Below are 19,297 nucleotides of genomic sequence, written 5' to 3' on the forward strand. Positions count from 1 at the left end.
GTGTTGTACTGCCCTCCTCGTGCCCTACCCCAAATTACACATGCTAATCATAATGCCCTCTTTTTTCCCACCCTCTCTTATCCCTCCCTTCCCACCCATCCTCCCCAGTCCCTTTCCCTTTGGTAACTGTTAGTCCATTCTGGGATTCTGTGAGTCTGCTGCTGTTTTGCTCCTTCAGTTTTTTCTTTGTTCTTATACTCCCCATATGAGTGAAATCATTTGATACTTTTCTTTCTCTGCCTGGCTTATTTCACTGAGCATAATACCCTCTAGCTCCATCCATGTTGTTGCAAATGGTAGGATTTGTTTTCTTCTTATGGCTGAATAATATTCCATTGTGTATATGTACCACATCTTCTTTATCCATTCATCTACTGATGAACACTTAGGTTGCTTCCATATCTTGGCTATTGTAAATAGTGCTGCGATAAACATAAGAGTGCATATGTCTTTTTCAAATTAGGCTGCTGCATTCTTAGGGTAAATTCCTAGGAGTGGAATTCCTGGGTCAAATGGTATTTCTATTTTGAGCTTTTTGAGGAACCTCCATACTGCTTTCCGTAATGGTTGAACTAATTTACATTCCCACCAGTAGTGTAGGAGGGTTCCCCTTTCTCCACAACCTCGCCAACATTTGTTGTTGTTTGTCTTTTGGATGGTGGCAATCCTTACTGGTGTGAGGTGATATCTCATTGTGGTTTTAATTTGCATTTATCTGATGACTAGTGATGTGGAACATCTTTTCATGTGCCTGTTGGCCATCTGAATTTCTTCTTTGGAGAACTGTCTGTTCAGCTCCTCTGACCATTTTTTTATTGGATTATTTGCTTTTTGTCTCTTGAGGTGCGTGAGCTCTTTATATATTTTGGATGTCAAGCCTTTATCGGATCTGTCATTTATTAATATATTCTCCCACATTGTAGGATGCCTTTTTGTTCTATTAGTGGTGTCCTTTGCTGTACAGAAGCTTTTCAGCTTGATATAGTACCACTTTTTCATTTTTGCTTTTGTTTCCCTTGCCCAGGGAGATACGTTCATGAAGAAGTTGTTCATGTTTATGTCCAAGAGATTTTTGCCTATGTTTTTTTCTGAGTTTTATGGTTTCATGACTTACATTCAGGTCTTTGATCCATTTCGAATTTACTTTTGTGTATGGGGTTAGACAATGATCCAGTTTCATTCTCTTACATGTAGCTGTCCAGTTTTGCCAACACCAGCTGTTAAAGAGGCTGTCTTTCTCCACTGTATATCCATGGCTCCTTTATCATATATTAATTGGCCATATATGTTTGGGTTAATATCTGGACTCTCTATCCTGTTCCACTGGTCTGTGGGTCTGTTGTTGTGCCAGTACCAAATTGTCTTGATTACTGTGGCTTTGTAGTAGTGTTTGAAGTTGGGAAGCAAGATCCCCCCTGCTTTATTCTTCCTTCTCAGGATTGCTTTGGCTATTCGGGGTCTTTGGTGGTTCCATATAAATTTTAAAAGTATTTGTTCCAGTTTATTGAAGAATGCTGTTGGTATTTTGATAGGGATTGCATTGAATCTGTAGATTGATTTAGGCAGGATGGCCATTTTGACAATATTAATTCTTCCTAGCCAAGAGCATGGGATGAATTTCCATTTATTAGTTTCGTCTTTAATTTCTCTTAAGAGTGTCTTGTAGTTTTCAGGGTATAGGTATTTTACTTCCTTGGTTAGGTTTATTCCTAGGTATTTTATTGTTTTTGATGCAATTGTGAATGGAATTTTTTTCCTGATTTCTCTCTGCTAGGTCACCATTAGTGTATAGGAAAGGAACAGATTTCTGTGTATTAATTTTGTATCCTGCAACTTTGCTGAATTCAGATATTTGTTCTAGTAGTTTTGGAGTGGAGTCTTTATGGCTTTTCATATACAATATCATGTCATCTGCAAATAGTGAGTTTGACTTCTTCTTTACCAATCTGGAAGCCTTGTATCTCTTTGTTTTGTCTGAGAGATACTGTGTTTTTCAGAGTTTCTCTTTCTTGAATTCCTCCCTGAGGTCTTGAATATTTTTCTGTAGCTCTGTGAGCATGTTTATGATTTTTATTTTGAAATCTTTATCAAGAAGTTTGGTGATTTCAGTTTCACTTAGCCCTCTTTCTGGTGTTTGAGGGATTGTGGTTTGTATAAGATTCTTTTGCTGTTTCATATTTCTAATGATTACTATGGAATAACTGTATAGATAATGCCCTCTGGTGCCCAGAAGTTCTACTCTATGGAGCTGCACAGAACCTGGAGCAATGGCATTGGCCACAGGTGCACAGTGCTGGTGCCTGCCAGGAGGAAAAAGCTCTTTCCTGCTTCACAGCCATAGTGGGAATGCAGGGAGGAGCCTCTGTCTTACATCCCTGTAGCTGCCGTAGGTGGGGACATGCTCCAGCTTGCCTGGCACAATGGCAGGAGCAGCAGGTGTGACTGGTGCCTGCCAGGAGGAAGGAGCAGCAGGCTGTGCATCACAGTGGGTGGACCTCGGGGCTGCATTGTCAGCCAGGGGGATTGAGCATCTGAAGCTCCTGAAAGTTCCCAACCTACTGGGCTGAGTGTGCCGGGATGATTTTGTCCACCTGTCCTTTCTCCTGAGCAGCATGCTCTGTACAATCCTTGCCCCTTTAGCACCCCTCTCACTGTTGGTTAAGTCTTTCAAAGTGCCTGCCTTTCTTTTGTTCCAGAGCAACCAGTTGTGGGTACCTGTTCTCCAAAGCAGCTGGAATCTCAGTCTCTCCAAGTATTCTCTGCCTGTCTTTGCTTTCCAACCCCTCTAATCTCCAGAGTTCATGCTCCCAGAGAAGATCTCCAGGGCTGGGTGTTTAGCAGTCCAGGGCTTCTACTCCCTTCCCACTCTGTTTCTCTTCCTCCTGCCTATGAGCTCAGGTTATGAGGGTCCCACTGGATCATGGTGTTGCTACTTTACCCTTTCTGTGAGGTCTTCTCTTTCCCCAGATGTAGACAGGCCATTGCAGTCTTCAGTCACTCTTTCAGGATTAGTTGTATTTGCCGTATTTTTTGTGTTATATGTGGTTTGGGGAGGAGGTTTCTGCCTCACTTCTCATGCCACCATATTTTCACCTTATTCCCTCTAAGCTTTTTATGTGTTGGGCTCCTCTATGAAAAAGATAAGGGAGCCTCTTTCACGGTGGGTTTACTGGCCTTGGGGAAGGTGCCCACCCTGCTTTTACCTCATTATTGGAACAGGCCTGGAAGAGAGGCAGCTTAGATAAAAACTATTATAAGTAACATGGAAATTCATTACATTAAGCTCCCTTCCTCGAGGCCAAAGAATTCCTTCCTAGTTCCCAGAGGACAAGGGAAGTTGGCAAAAGGGAAACTGACATCTACCAGCAGCAGGAGTTCTGTGGAGCCAACTCTGCCTTACAGATTGGGGAGCAGGGCAAGCTGGGACCTGTCCTTGCTGTCTCCATCAGCAGGAGATGAAGGTGGAGCCTATCCCTTTTGTGTTCCCTAGCTTTGTGAGACTTTCCAGTCCTTGGCTGTTGTCCCAGTATTCACACAAACAATTCTTTTAAGCTTTTTAGGACAGAGGTGGATGGAACTCTAGGAACCTGGTTTCATTTTTTTTGCCATTCTAGGATGTCTTATTTCAACCTGTCCCAAATTTCTTTCATTAAAAGGCTATGGACTGTATGGCTACTCTCCAGAAAAATTTCTAGATTAAAATTAATGAATATGGTGCAGAGCTAGATAAAAATCTTTATGTAATAAGAACATAAATTTTCATCCCTTGAATACGACATTCACATTAGGACCAGGAAATAAAAAAGCATGACATGATATTTACATTACATTTCCATTAGGAAAATCATGCAGTGAGAGAATCTCACAGCTGAAATACAAGGACGAGAGTTAGGTTAAGTTGTCTTATACCTGCTGGTTGGTGGATGACACAGGGTACCATTAGCAGAACTGGGTCCTAGAAATGGAGGGTTGAGGAGACATGGTACTGAGGCTGTTTTAGGGGCCTTTGGGCCTATCTTGACATGGGGAGTAGCTAAAATCCCCAAAGCAATCATTCATGACTGTAGGCATTTGGGATGGTTAAAGAACTTGATCCTGGAATCTGGAAGGCTGCAGGGTGTGATTAGAAACACCTAGACATGGAGGATGTGAAAAGACCATCAAAAGACAGCAGTGCTTTGAGGAGGGTACAGAAGGATTCAGTAGCAACCTAAATTAAGACTAGGGAAAAAGAAGGAAGGAAACCCAAGATGGAAGCTTTTTCACAGAAGACCAAGGGAGTGACCAGTTAGGAGAGGAGGCAACCCAGCCCCCAAAGACCTGGAAAGTTCTTTCCCTGCACTGGCATGTATGCAAAACCTACATCATCCTCCCCATGCAAAGGCTCCAATGCCCCAGTAGATCAATTAGAATGACTTGGGACTTATTTTTTATCAAGGGTTGAATTCCTGCAGGAAATCTGATTTGTGGATTTGAATTCCTTTCCAGACAGATGACAGAATAAAGTACACAGCCTAAGCTTATTGAAGATTTTACTACAACAAAAGACAAGAAAACATGGGAAAGAATTGGTGTCAAAAAATAAAACAAGTTATCACTGATTACTTCAACATACCCTTCCTCTTTATTCCATCTTAAAAAGTGGGGAAAACATGTCTGTTCAGGTGTTAGTGCCTGATACAGGGTGTGGAAGGCCAAAGCCTTCTGAAATGCCCTCAAAGGCTGGTGAGGTAGTGGTTTGTGGGGACAGCTCTGTCCTCTTGCCTGTTGGGGAGGGATATCAGGATAACACTCCACCCACTAGGTCTTCTCCCTGAGTGTGTCCTCTGCTGCAGGATTAGGTGTAACTTATTGTCAAAGCATCGCCATCTCCCTCCCTGTCCAAGCAGAGCTTCTCCCTGGCAAGAAATTCTCTTATGCATAACGAGGTGTGCTTTCACGAGTCCTTTCTCACTCACTGGCCCTGCACATACAGCTTTGATTCTGTACACTCTGAGGATGGCTGAGAGGTGACTTCCAGCCAAGCCTTGTCCACTCTCCTTATTACCTAAAATGTCTCCAAGCAGATACCCTAACAATGAGATGGAGAATCGAGTGGTTCACGGGGAATGGGGCAGGAGTGTGCAAAGATGCTGACCTGCACTGTTTGCACCCAAGAGCTCATTCAGTCCGAGACCTCTGCATCCAGGATGACCCACTGGAGTTGTCACAGCTGAATCATGGGTTGGGGATTTGTCTCATCAAAGAGTCACTGGGCAGAAGTCATTCTGTGGGAAGATGATGAAAGTGCCATTCCTGTGGCTGAGAGCAAATCCTAGTGAGTTCATCTCTGCAACCATGAGCAGCAGTTATCCAGAGCAGTAGGGTATGGGCCCTGACGAGGTGGTCTTGTTCCAGAATATCCCTAGGAAAGGGTTACTCTCTGGTGTGTAAAGAAGTCCAACTGATTACAAAAGCCTTGTCCACACTCCCTGCAAACACACCACTCCTCCCCAGGTGTGCCCTTTTGTGCCTCCTGTGTGGTCTTGCTAAGGCCCACCAACACTCCCCAAATGCAACGAATCTCCTGAGTCTGCACTGGATGTTCACTCAATGTTGACTTGCTGCTAAAGTCTCATGCAGTCTTTACACAACCAAAACTGCCCACCTAAGTGTGATTTCTTTGTGCAATAAAGGTTGAGTTATGGCTTCAGTCACCCACTCTGCACATATATGACTCCATCTACATGCATCCTTGGTGTATGATGAGGGTCAACACATCTCTGAAGCTTTACTCACACTACACACATCATAGCAAGTACTTACTGGGTGTCTCTCTGGTCAAGATGAGGTTTGACTGATTGCTAAAGTTTTTCCCGTGATCCCTGGACACATAAAGCTTATCTTTCAGTGTGTCCTCTGATGTCTGTTTAAGATTTGACATGCAGCTAAAACTTCATCCACACCCTCCACAAATATGCTTCTCCCCTGAGTGCATCCTCTGGTGTCCCATATCTGACTTGCAGCTAAAGACTCACCTGCACTCCCCACACAGGTAAGGCTTCTCCCCTGAGTGCCCCCTCTCGTGTCAGATAAGATTTGACAGGCGGCTAAAGCACTGCCCACACTCCCTACAAACATGCTCTCCCCCTGAGTGCATCCTCTGGTGTCCCATAATATCTGACTTGCAGCTAAAGCCTCTCCCACACTCCCTGCACAAATGAGGCTTCTCACCTGAGTGCCTCCTCTGGTGTCTGGTAAGATTTGACTTGCGCCTAAATCCCCACCCACATTCCCTGCACTTGTAAGGCTTCTCATCTGAGTGTGTCTTCTGATGTCTCTTAAGATTTGACTTGAAGCTGAAGCCTCGCCCACACTGCCTGCAAACATGCTTCTCCCCTGAGTGCCTCCTCTGGTGTTGAAGGAGGTATGATTTCCAGCCAAAGCCCTGACCACACTCTTTGCACATGTAAGGACTTTCCTCCGAGTGTGCCCTTTGGTGTCCAAGGAGCAATGATTTCCGGCTAAAGCCCCACCCACACTCTCTGCACACATAAGGCTTCTCCCCAGAGTGTGTTCTCTCGTGTTTGATGAGAGTCGACTTCTTGCAAAAGCCTCGCCCACAATTGCTGCAAAAGTAAGGCTTCTCATCTGAGTGGGTCCACTGGTGTGTGATAAGGTATGATTTGTAACAAAACCCTCGCCCACAAACCCTGCAAATGTAAGGCTTTTCATCTGAGTGTGTCCACTGATGTTTGATGAGATGTGACTTCTGGCTAAAGCCCCGTCCACATTTCGGGCAAATGTAAGGCTTCACTTCTACATGTGTCTTCTGGTGTCTGATAAGGTAGTACTTCTGGCTAAAGCCCCGCCCACACTCACTACACACATGGGGTTTCACCCCTGAGAGGGTTGGCTGGTTTGTAATGAATGTTGATTGTAGGCCTCGGTCTAGTTCACCATCTCTGCAGTTGACAGCTCCAGATTTTGAGGTTTCCTTCTCTCCTTTGTCTGTTTGCCCAGGCTTTTCCCTTTGGGCTGAGGTGGGCTCTATGCTTACCACCATGTTGGCTTCTCTAGAACTTGCTGACTGTCCTCGGGGTGGGCTGGGGAACACGTTTGAGGTTTCTCTCTCCTCTGTCCTTGCACACAAGGGTTTCAAGCCACCTTCCCTCACTTGGCCTTCTGTGTTTCCACTCCAATAGCTTTGAGCAGAATACTGCTGTTCCTGATGCCCCAGGTCAGAATCCCCTGCATGGAAGTGATTCTCTATAGGAGAGCCTGAGAAGATCGGGAACGTACGTTGGCTGAGGGACTGCAGACAGAAGGCCAGAAGGCATGAGGAATAGGGGTAGATGTCTGGCTTTGTTTCTGCTGAAGACAGAGAGTTTTCGGTTAGACTACTGGGGTTCGGCAGTGGACAAGAAAAACATAGTCCATGATTTCAGGATTCTGGCACCTTGTGCCTAAACCCATCCCAGCACAATGATATCAGACTTGGCTATAGGATTTTTTTAGGCAACAAATGTTAATGAAAAGTGAGGGCCACATTCCATCAAGTTTTAAGAGCCACAATGACAGCTGTCATTGCCATTTTCCCCTCTTCCTTAAGAACCCCTGACCCAGACAGAGCATGTACCCTTTGCCTGGATTCCAGAACCAACAGAGCTGAACCACACCTGAACTTGAGACAATGTAAGTGAGAAATGAATATCTGCTATTATGAGCCACCAGAGGTTGAGTCTTTTTGTTATCACAGCACTGCCTATCCCAGACTAACTGAATTATCTCCTCTCTGAAAGCTTTAAAGGTGATTTCAGGGTAAACTGGCCCATTTCTTCCTTACAGTACTCTTGAAGAAGAAACATCATAACATGAATGTGTGAAGAAATACAGAAAAATAGACTGGTTTAGGAGGAAAAGCAGTATGATCTCTGTTGTTGATAGTCTGAGAATACACTTGTGCTGTCTTGTAACCAACAGAAATATGAGGATAAAGCACAGGTGAGACGGTGACAGAGAAAACATGTTCATCATAGTATGTGAGGGCAAAATCATTGAAGTTCACAAACTGCTTAAGGGTGTGAATAGAGAGACACAGCAAAAAAGAGTATGTGGCACTAACCCCACAATCCCTACAATCCCCATGTCCAAAGCAAAGAGGAAGAAGTAAGAGAAAAGCCCCAAAGAGCCCATAACAGGCTGGAGAACTGCCAAATGTTGTGGCATAGGGCAAGATAAAGGAAACAATTTTAAGAAATATAACTGAGATCCAGGCTTTCAATATCAACACTAAGTGGACCCACATCATTGTAGCATTTTCCTCTGTATCCATTAAATATATTAACATAGTGAAAGAGAATAATATGACCAAAAGAAAATAAAAATAACAACAAAATCTAGTTAGACTGACTAGCTAAGGCCAAATCAAAACACACAGAACCAGACTGAAATGGATGAACCCACACATAATTACATGGAGCTCAAACTAGATGGAATCAGATCAATACACATCAAAGAAGATGAAAATGGAACAAAGAAAATCTGACAATTCATATCAGGGAAACAACCATGCCCCTGAATAAACTCCTACCAAAAACTAGCTTGTATCTCCAAAAAAGGTAATTCCTCCCTACATGCATTATCTAGAAATAAAGGGCCATCCAGAACTGCCCCATCCTATGTGGTAGCACTAGTTACAGGTGTATACTGAGCATCTGAAATGAGATGAGTCTGAACTAAAATGTGTTATGGGGATAAAATATACACCAGATTTTTTTAGACTCTGTAGAGGAAAAAAAAGTAAAATATCTAATTTTATCTAATATTTATATTGATTACATGTTAAATGATACCATTTTGATAGGTTAAATAAAATATATTATTAAAACTCCTCTCACTCATTTATTTCCTTTTAAATTTATTTAACTACTTTGTCAAAGCAGTTACTAGGAAATTTTAAATTATCCACATGCCTCACATTACATTTCTACTGGACAGCACTGATCTAGAACAAGGGGGAAAAAACTACAGCCCATGAGCTAAAATCCAGCTCCGTTTTTGTATAATCTACAAACTGAGGATGGTTTTTAAATTTTTCAGTCACTGGGAAAAAGTCAAAATAATAATAGCATTTCATGCCACATTAAAGTTATGTAAAATTGAGTGTCCACAAATACAGCCTGACTGGAACCCAGTCCGCTCATTCACGCGCAGACCTTCGGGGCTATTTAACACTACAACAGCAAGCGAAGAGTGGTTAGGGAGACCACAGTGCCTAAGGGAACTACTATCTGGCCCTTTACAGAAAAAGTTAGCCAACACCTCATCCAGAGCTATGCTTTAATGAAAGTATTTCTTAACCTTGATTTAAAGGACCAATGTAAGTTTTTAAATGAATGGAAAAGAAAAAAATGTGGTTTATGAAACCCAAAAGCTGTACTAACTTGGACACTGAATTTTAACTTCTGTCTGAGAAGGCATCTCTCTCCCCTTGAAAACTGTGCCTCCAGGCTCAGGGGCCTCCCTGCAGTTTCTAATGCCCAGAAACCACACCTCTTCCTTAAGGTCTGAGCACCAAGGAAAGCCTCACTCTCAAATACTCTTACCCTAGATACCCAGACTTCTAACTCCCTCACCCCGTATGTCATTGGTCAAATGTGATTTCATTCTTAATGTCAAATACCGAATTTCAAAGCCAGCCAGCCACCACCTCACCTCGATACTCCTTTATCCTGCCCTATTTCTTATATTTTTTGTATTATACAGTGCTGATCACCTTCTAACATACAGGGGTACGACACTTCCATTTGTTGTCTGTCCCCACACACTAGGAAGCAAGAGCCCCCATAGCCAGGGATTCATATTTCACCGACTAATGTGTTCAAAGGGTCCAGAATAGTTTCTGGCTCACACTGCATGCTCCATAAATCTCTACGGAGTTCATGAGGAAAGAACACAGCCTCACCCAACGAGAGCAGATTCCTGTAATTCTCCAGCATCACCTCTTTGTATAGTTTCCTCTGCTCAGACCTCAGTCGCTTCCATTCTGCCTCCGTGAAGAACACGGCCACATCCCTGAATGTAACTGGGACCTGGAAACAAGCAGCAAGTTAATGGCCAGCCTGTCACCACCCCCTTTCCCGGTGTGAGAAGCACATCTGTGGGGCCCTGGAGAGTCTGGAATGCATGCAGCTGATCTGATCCCTAGCAGGTAGCAGGCTTCTCCCTGTCAAGTTCTTCTGGGCGTTCCTGTGCCTTTGTGTTCAATCTGAGAGAAGCATAACTGATACATAACACACCGCCAAAGAAAACAAACCATGTGATTATATTCATTTAAAAAATACAAACACAAAATCAGTATAAAAATTAGTCCGTGGTATGGAAGCTACAAGACTTGTCCTCCAGGAAGTAGTGACTACGGAGTTCAAACCTGTCACGTGTGAACCTGGCAAGTGTTCTGCATCTTGACTCAGGTGCTGGTGAGGTGGTGCTGGTTTTCACTTCTCAGAACTGAGCACATTGTCCGTTGTCCGCTTTGTTACATGTATATTAGACCTCAAAAAAATTTTAAACTGAAACACTAACTTGGTTAGGCAGGAGTTCCTGCCTTCCTAATACTTAAAGTGTTTCTTTCCCAGAAAACTGCTTATGATTTACAATGCTTGCCGATCAGCAACAGTGCAATTGAAGGCCCTTTTTTGGCTTTAGAAGCCCAATCTACCATATAGTGGTAGCAGGTCAAAGTGCATAAGGGGAAAATGATGGGATCCACATACTTTAATCCTCTGTTAACTAAGTGCCCAATATCTGGCTTTTCTAAAAAGAAATTCAATAGATATTTAACTTGAAAATATTGGGGATATGTTTGTCTAGAACAGTTTCCACATTGAATGTTCATGAATTAGAACTCAATTGTGACAGCAGCATTTGAGAGCTACACACAGCAAATTCATCCTTAACTAGACATTATAGATGGAATTCAACATAGAGGAATCAAAAGGTTTTACATTGAGTATCCTTCTTGAAGCTAAAAATACTACAAAGACTCCACAATTTCAATTCTCTGAATCCTATAAGTTACTTCTTATAACCTAAGCAGTGGTGGTTGTGTAATGCCACATTTGCATGGGTGTCCTTGATCTCAAGCACATCCCAGCTGTCAATACGGGAACTACTGGCTTGTGTCAAATAAAATTAAAATGCTATGGTTCCCCGCAGCAGTACACAGGAAGGAGAGCTGGGCAGGCTGTAGAGGCGCTAAGGCAGCCACATCACCACATGCTGTGCTGGGAAGATGCCAAGCAGCCCGTCTCACCTGCAGCAGCAAGACCGCCCGGCCCCTCACCCAAGGGAGAGGAGCAAAACCGCCTGGAATGCTCAAAGGAAACAGAATGGTGTCTGATTCTCATGCCCTTGGTGGCAATCCTTAGGAGAACAATCAACAATCCTAATCCACACCTCCTCTCACATACAGATCACATCAGCACATGTGGAGTATGTCCTTTTAAAACACCAACCAGAGGTACTTTGACACACTGCTTTGATACACTGATAAGTGTAAACTCTTTCCTGTATGTATCCAACACACACACACACACATCCCATCACACGCACACCCCATCACCCTCCTCCCCATAAAGTGTATATGTAAGCTGTTTTCAGACAAAAACTGATTGACTTTCCACCTGGGCTATAGTCCTCAGGCTGAGTCTTAATAAAACAGCCATGTTGGTTTAATCAAAATCTGCAAAGCACTTTAATTTCCTTTAATGAGAAAAGAAAACTAGAACCTAAATCTTTAGGGTAAATTCAATGTAACTGATCTTGAAATAATTCAATATTGCAAAGACCATCTAGACCATATGAGCTTTGTTTTCTAATAGGCAAAACTCAACATCCTATTGTCAACAGCTCCTATTTTGTTGTGTCTCATGCCACAGACACCTTGAAGTAATGTTGGTTCTTCTTTCATCTACAGCTTATCCCTGGCTTTCCATTCATCCATCCCCTTTGCCCAACACTGCAGAGGCCCCCACCTGCTTCAGGTTGACATCTAAGGCCTGCCTGTACTCAGCGTCTCCCAGTGAACACAATCTACCCCTTCCTATCCTGTCACTAGGTCTCCCTATTCTGGTCAGGTCCGAGTCTTCACGGTCTTGTTTACTCTTCATCTTAGTTTTCATGATGATGGCTTCAATCTGGACACGTCGTTTCTATTTCTTCCTACTCTGTTAAAATCCAAGTATCCTCCAGGATCAGCACAAATCTCACTACTCTTAGGAAGACTTCCCTGCTTACTCCATTCCATCAAAGTGTCTTCCTCTTAGAAATACTTAGGACATCAATATTCTTTACACATTAGGGAAAAAATCTTTTTTCCAAAATCAAGAAAATTTGTTATATGTTACAGAAGCACACTTTACTAAGCTTTCCTGGAATGAAAGCAGGGCATGTAGCTCACTTTGCCTTCTCCCCACAAGCCCAACTGATGCCCTGGGAGAATAACTGTGTCCACAGTGTACCTTCCAACAGAAAGCCCTGCCAATAAAGGGAGGACCAATACAATCCAATGAGATTGAATTTAACAGAGAACTGAAAAGCTGTTTACATTTTACAAATCAAAATACTTATTTCAATTTTCTCTCATTCTCGCATTCATGTATTTTTTTTCTTTCTCTCTCTCTCCTTTTCCCTACAGATATATTTAACTTTTATTGACTACTTCAAATTTTAGGTAAAATATTATACCAACTCTTGAACTAACCTGCCCCTCTCCAGACTGTTGCTTAGATCCTTGTTGTTTTGTGACTTGTCTGGACTAGCTCAATAGAGGCTATTACCCTGAAGAGAGGGCTTCAGGGTGCATGCAGCCTGGGACACACACATCAGGGTGCATGCAGCCTGGGACACACGCAGTCACTCTGATCTTCCCCATCCAGGAATGACACTCCTTCCCACGGGGCTCTCTTTGTGTCTCTCCCTGACCCCCTGCTAAGCTTCTGGCTGGTCAGACTCCACCAACATCATACCCAGCTGTTAGCCTCCGTGCATTCCTACTCAACAGTATCATGGGCTATAAATGGCCCCACAGTCTGATCCAATTCAAGGCAGCCCTTTCACAGGGGAGCTTTGAAGCCAGTGTGGAACTTGCTCCAACCCCAGGAGGGCTCTCCTGAGCTACCTATTTCCCCGGTTCTCTTGTTAAATATCTAGCTGATCTGCCATTTTCTGTTCCTATCACGGACCAGCTTCCTTTTAATTGCTCAATGCCAAAACCTCCACTGTTTTCAACAGCACCCTTAGGCTTCCACTTCCCTATGCCATGTTCCAAATGAAGCCAGTCCCTCAGGAAGCACTGTGCTGGTCCCTGCTTGCTCACCCTCCTCTCTCAGACAGGACCTCTGCCCCACTGGGCAGGCACTTCTCTCAGAGGGCCACTCCTGCTCCATGAGCGAGGCAGTGGATGGGGACAGCACCTCCCATTCTGCTCAGCTTGCCTCTCATGAGTAAAATCTTTGCTCTTTGAACAAGCTGGGGAGAGGGAAGTCAGGTCCCTCATGATTTGATACCTCCTATGCCTGGGAAAGAGCATCTATCTTACAAATAGGGGCTGGCAGAAGAAAAAAACCCAGATCTCTTGGCCACACTTGCCTGCAACACTGAGCTAAAGGGCATGAGAATTGCTGGTGGCCGCTCCGCCTCAGAAGTGTGGCCCTGTACTTGGCCACACCCACTGGAGCAGGCTTCCATTACACTGAGCTGAAGAAGAGCACGAGGGGCGGGCTGGGAGACAAACACTATGGCTGTTCTTACTGAGGCTTAGTAGATTTCCTGGAATAAATGTTTCTCCAGGTGCTGTTATGTCCTTACATCAACTTGCAAACTACATTTTTATTATTTTTTTAAATACTTTGTTTGTTTCATTGGGGAGAGGGTCTGTGGAACTCCTCACCACCACCATTCCAAAAGGGCTTCTCCTGCATCCTTTTAATCTGACTGTCAGTCCACTGTGAGGGGCTGGACACGGGTTTGAAAGCTTTAGGTTAGCACCTTACAATGACTTGTACTGCACCACAATGTAACCATTTTAACCATTATAATAAAAATTACTGTTATCACCTTGTTTTTACACATTATTTTTCCAAAGATCTTGTAAGCTCCAGGATAATGATGGTATATTTATAAACCTATTGGTTTAGCTTACAGAATCTCACATATTCACAAAATATGTCAAATGTTCACTAGAAATGATTTGGGGTTTTTTGGATGGGGATAAAGGGCTCTATGCTCCAAGAGCCTTCTATTTGAGTCATTCCTTATATACTATAGAACCATCTCTGAGGGTAGGAAAATTTGCTCCCATATTTTTAGATGTGGGTTTTTGTGGCAGTAAGGAGACTATACAATACAATGGAAGATGTGGGAAATCTGAGTCAGAGGAAACTGAGTTTAAATCCTGGTTCCACAATGTGTGGCCTTGCAGAAATCATACATTTACGTGATGAAAACCTTTGCCCTCTGAAATAAATAGTATTATCACCACCACTACCCTCTTACAAACTCTTTAGAATTATGGAGCAAACATGATGATGTTTGAGATTTGTCTAAAATCATCCAATGAGGGAAGTGTGAGGGGTAGAAAGAAAATGAGACTGGCCATTGTGGGTGACAACTGCAGCTGGGTGATGACACCTTAGGGCCTGTCATCACTCTGCTCTCCACTCTGATATATGTTCAAAACTTAAATAATAAAGAAGGAAAAAGATGTCTAGTGCACCGTATCATTAGATAGTATGGACGTACAAGGAGTAATAGTTCACATGAAAATTCCAATAACCTATTTTTCAAAAGTATTCCTTAATGTTGAAAAGTCCCCTTCCTATGAATCTTGGGTATACCTGTCAACAAAAATAACACACACAAATGCAGAATCCATTACAAAGTGACCAACACAGTTCCTGAAGCAGGCATGAGCTGCCTAAATGTCCACTCTCTCTTCCCTTCCCAATAAAGAGAATATAAGGCTTATTCTCTGGGAAACAAGTCTGCATTGCAGGAAAAAACTGTATCACAACTCACCCGTTTTGGGGGCTTTTCCTCTTTCTCATGGAGACACTCAGGACCATTAGGAGGCAAACCTAGGGGAAGAAAAAGGAGCAGTAAGGGACCAGGCCTCCCATAATGCCCCCAGAGTAGCTCCCTGAAGCCTGTGATGGAGGAAGCAGTCCCTTGACTCAGGTCTGGTCACTAAAGCATTCTCAGTTCAACCTGGAGCCCTTCCAGACCCACAACAGCTCTCACCTTTTGCCTCCTGATTTTGAGTCACTGTCTTTACGGTCTCTGTATCTTGCCTGTGCTCCAACCGCAAAGTCTCCTCCCAGTCCTGCTGTCCCCAGGCATGAGGATCAGGCCACATTATGGCCCCAGAGTCAGCCCAGTGCTCTTGCAATTCTGCCAGAGGGCCGGACAAGTCATCTCATCTCAAGACTGATCTCTGCTGCCCAGGGTGACTTCTCTGGCCCTTCCTTGTTATAAAGTCCATCTGTTTCCAAGAAGCCAAGACCTGCAGAATGGAGAAGGAATGGGATGGTGATGGGAGCTTTCCTGGGGGCCCAGCCCTGCCCTCCTCAGCAGGGATCCTGTCCTCTCACACCCTCCTTATTCAACATGCCCTCTCACTCCACAGGGCTTCTTGCATATTTTACTTCCTTCCTTTCCTGCCTGTAAGCCCTCAAGTCTCCTGCCACTCTCCCTTCTCTGTCAAAATCTACAGTTCCTTCCCTCCTGCACACCTCAGGTTCAACTCCAAGTCTTTTATCAGTCTCTGCTACCTGGAGCCTGAGTCAGAGTGAAGACATAACACAGTGTCAGTGGAGCGAGAGCCTCAGAGTGTCTCCTCCCAGACCAGTCTGGGCATGGAGAACTCAGCTCCTGACTCCTCCCCTGGCCCCAGGCTCCAGCTGTGTTCGATCCCCCAGGTCCCAGGACACAGGAATTTGGGATGTCTAAACTGAGTCCTTCTTACTGTAGGTTGAGCTCCAGGTTTCACTAACAATATAAGGTTGCCAAAGATAGGAAAATGCTGGTTTTAATAAGAGGACTTTCAACAGACATCCATATGATGTGTTTAAACTAGGATTTCATAGTATACTTTTTTTAAAGGTCAACATCTATTAACAGGTAACCAAACATTTTCTTGAAGCCTGGATAAGTAAGAAACTTAGGTATTTAATCTCCTTCCCTATATGAATTATGCCTTTCCTATAAGAACTGTGCCACCAATAGTGCCAAACAGATGAGTGGAAGTTTCTCCTTATATTATTATTCAGCCAACATAGGAAAATGTCAGAATTAGCATATATTCCCCAATCTATTCATAATTTAGGCACTAAGAATCAAGAATGGCTAACATCAAAAAAAGCAAAAAACACATATTATTTTCATTCTGATAAAAGAATACATCACTTACACTGTTTTTAAAGGGAATGAACCTAAGTACAAGTAAACTCTACCCCAAATGGTCACTTTGGGGGAAATAACAAAGGAGTATCATTTTCTGCACAATAAGTGTGTAGTCAGCAAAAGCCACCCTATAGAAACTCTACATGTCAAATGGCCTGGGTTCCTCAACAGATAAACAGTAAGGAAAGGAACAGAACGGGAGATGAAACTGTAGATCAAAAGAAACTTTTGAAAAAAGTCAGTCTTAGGTTTCAAAAAAAATGGTTTTAAAATCTGAATGATAGTGTTTAGAGAGACATAGTTAGGTCACTGACTTTAAAACTCAAGGAAAAGGTTACTTTTGGAAGGGAGGGAAAAAGCTGTGACTGGGACGATACAAATGAAGAGACATCTCAGAGAGAGCAGCAAAGACCTATTTCTTGACCCAGGTGTTCACTATATTCTAATTCCACATTGTACATCTCTTTTGAGTGCCTTTATTTTCTGCATTATCTTCTACTATAAAAGGAAATAGCGGCACAGAAAATAGAACTGGTATTTGTGCAGCAGTAGACATGGAACAGAACAGAGTCCAGGTATATTTGGGATTTTAGCATATAGCAAATATAGCATCTCAACACACTCAGAAAAGGATGTCTCTTCATAAAGGGCTGAGACAAAGTGCTGTCTAATTGGAAGTTAGATTCCTAGCTCACACCTTACATCAAAATAAATTCGGAATAAGAGATAAACATTAAAACAAAATATAAACATTTAGAAACATATCAGACATTATACACAGGACCATGGGGAAAGACAGGCCTATTTTTAAAAGAAAAAAAACAAAATCCAGAAGCCATGAGGAAGAGGTGAGTAAATCTGACTATATATCAATAAAATACTTCAGTTTTACCAAAGACACCTTTAGAAAAGGGTAGAAGGGAGGGAAAAATACATATATGTATGTTTAAACTTTCTCTTTTCATAAAGAAATACTGGAAGGATTTGTAGAATATTAGCAAAACTGATTATGTGGAGGAAATAAACCTGTCTTTACTTGCATCAACATGACTGTGGCCTAAAATCCAAAAAACTCAAAGCAAAAACTACAATGACTAAGTGAATTTAAATCTCCCCAGAGGGCAGGCTCTGAGGGGTTAATATACAAACAGCATTGGATTTTTAAATACTAGTTGGGAACAACTGGAAAATTACGTTACAAAAACATTTCCAAAAGCATCAATAATATAAAATAAGGGATAAACCTAAAGAGAAACGTAGCTGGATAAGGATGGCAGTAACCCCCATGAGGGCACTGGTCTGGGGTAATGTTCTCTGTAAAGGCCTGGCCCTTCAATCAGCCCTGGTATCCTAGGGAACCAAGCAGTGCCTCTGAGCCTCTAGTGGGAGACAGTGCCGAGCACAAAAGCACTACCCATGGTTTGGAGCATCAGAGACATTGCAGGAACAGGAAAGGTGAATAGTACCCACCTTGCAGGAACCTAGAAGTCCTCTCTGTGTCTACACAGTGCTTTCTAGGCAGGCAAGATATGAGAAGGTAGACCCGAGGATGAAATGGGCAGTGTGAGCTTCTGGACTGTTTCGCCGTCCCCACTTTCCATGCTAGAAATCCCAAGCTTAAAAGAAAGGGTGCTCCTCTTCCTTTAAAAAAACAAGAAGAGACAAGAAAGCCTCAGATCTGTCAGAGAAGAAAACAGATAGGAAGTTTCTGAAGGACAGCCAGGTTTGGCCATCAGAATGCATCCTGCCCTGATATTTTGCTACTGAAAAGGAAATTAATCCTTTTTGTGTCTATTGGCCTCAAGTTGTAATACCACCAGCAATAGTTAACACTTCCTAAATTCTAAGCTTTGTCCACAAAAAGACCATTAAAGTCACCTTGAAATAAAGACAGATTTCTTTGAGCCAAAGTGAGTACCAGCCTGGGAGTCACAACTTCTACTAATAGGAGCATTCCCAGGGGCTACAGGCATATGAAGGTTTTATATCCTAGAAGAAGCAAGCAAGAAAGACAAACTTCAAAGGGGTACATTTCATTTACTTAAGAGAAGCTTTTTAAAAAAAATGTCCAGGTCATTTACATCCTGGTGCCAAAGGGAATTAAGGGGAAGGGCAAACATTCTTATCTCATCTTATGACTCTGAGTGATAGGTTACCTTATTGATGCTGACCAGAAAATTCCTGACTACATTTCTAGGGAAGGCTGAAACTGCAGCTAGGCCAAGTAGGAAACCCTGCTTTGGTACCTGGCCTGGAATAAATGACTCCATGTTGGGCCTGTGCCTCTCTTTTTAATAGCATGTACCAGAGACAATTCCAGGCACTGTACTAGTTTTATCTCCCAAAGGTCCATAAGTTAGAACTTGTGATAAACTGAGTTATAAATCTTGCTCAAGTTGACAAATCTAGAAAGTACCTAGACTTGAGCTCCAGCTGTGCAGTGCTGTGCCAGCTGGGCCAGTAGCAATGCCCACCCCTGTGTATCTGACAAGGAAATATTCAGAAAGTTCTCAAATCCCTCCCCCTCTACAGGTTTGGTAGGAAGCCAAAGAGACAAAGTTTCTATTAAGGCTTCAAAAATATAAAGGAATCACAAGGTGCTTGGGTGCTTGAGATTAAAATAATGTAACAATGTATTCCCCCCAGGAGGACTCAGTGGTATGGAACAGCTTGTTAATCATAGCCATGGAAGCCCATTAGTTTATAATAGGGTATCCCAGTAACCTTTACAGAAATAGATTAAAATACTAGCATCCTGAATACACCTACAGTGTATAAACACCTAATAGCTCCTACTGCAACAGTTTGTGGGTGCTAACTCCCCCCTTAGCTTTATAGTAAATGTATAAAAGCC

At 42.9% G+C, this 19,297-nt stretch overlaps 1 protein-coding gene across 1 annotated transcript in view; it reads right to left on the minus strand.

Annotated features, from left to right (window-relative positions):
* Positions 1–4,557: 4,557 nt before the first annotated feature.
* Positions 4,558–19,297, minus strand: part of ZNF343 (zinc finger protein 343) — a 32,992-nt gene continuing 18,252 nt past the window's right edge. Inside the window, exons 3-7 of the mRNA XM_073236837.1 lie at positions 17,914–18,084; positions 15,283–15,544; positions 15,061–15,119; positions 9,947–10,073; positions 4,558–7,353 (exon numbers count right to left, since the gene is read on the minus strand). Of these exons, the coding sequence (XP_073092938.1) occupies positions 6,068–7,353; positions 9,947–10,073; positions 15,061–15,119; positions 15,283–15,397 (1,587 nt within the window). The 5' untranslated portion in view covers positions 15,398–15,544; positions 17,914–18,084 and the 3' untranslated portion in view covers positions 4,558–6,067. The remainder of the gene's footprint in view (positions 7,354–9,946; positions 10,074–15,060; positions 15,120–15,282; positions 15,545–17,913; positions 18,085–19,297) is intronic.

The sequence above is a fragment of the Manis javanica genome, chromosome 5 (assembly GCF_040802235.1).
Source record: "Manis javanica isolate MJ-LG chromosome 5, MJ_LKY, whole genome shotgun sequence".
NCBI classification, from domain to species: Eukaryota; Metazoa; Chordata; class Mammalia; order Pholidota; family Manidae; genus Manis; species Manis javanica.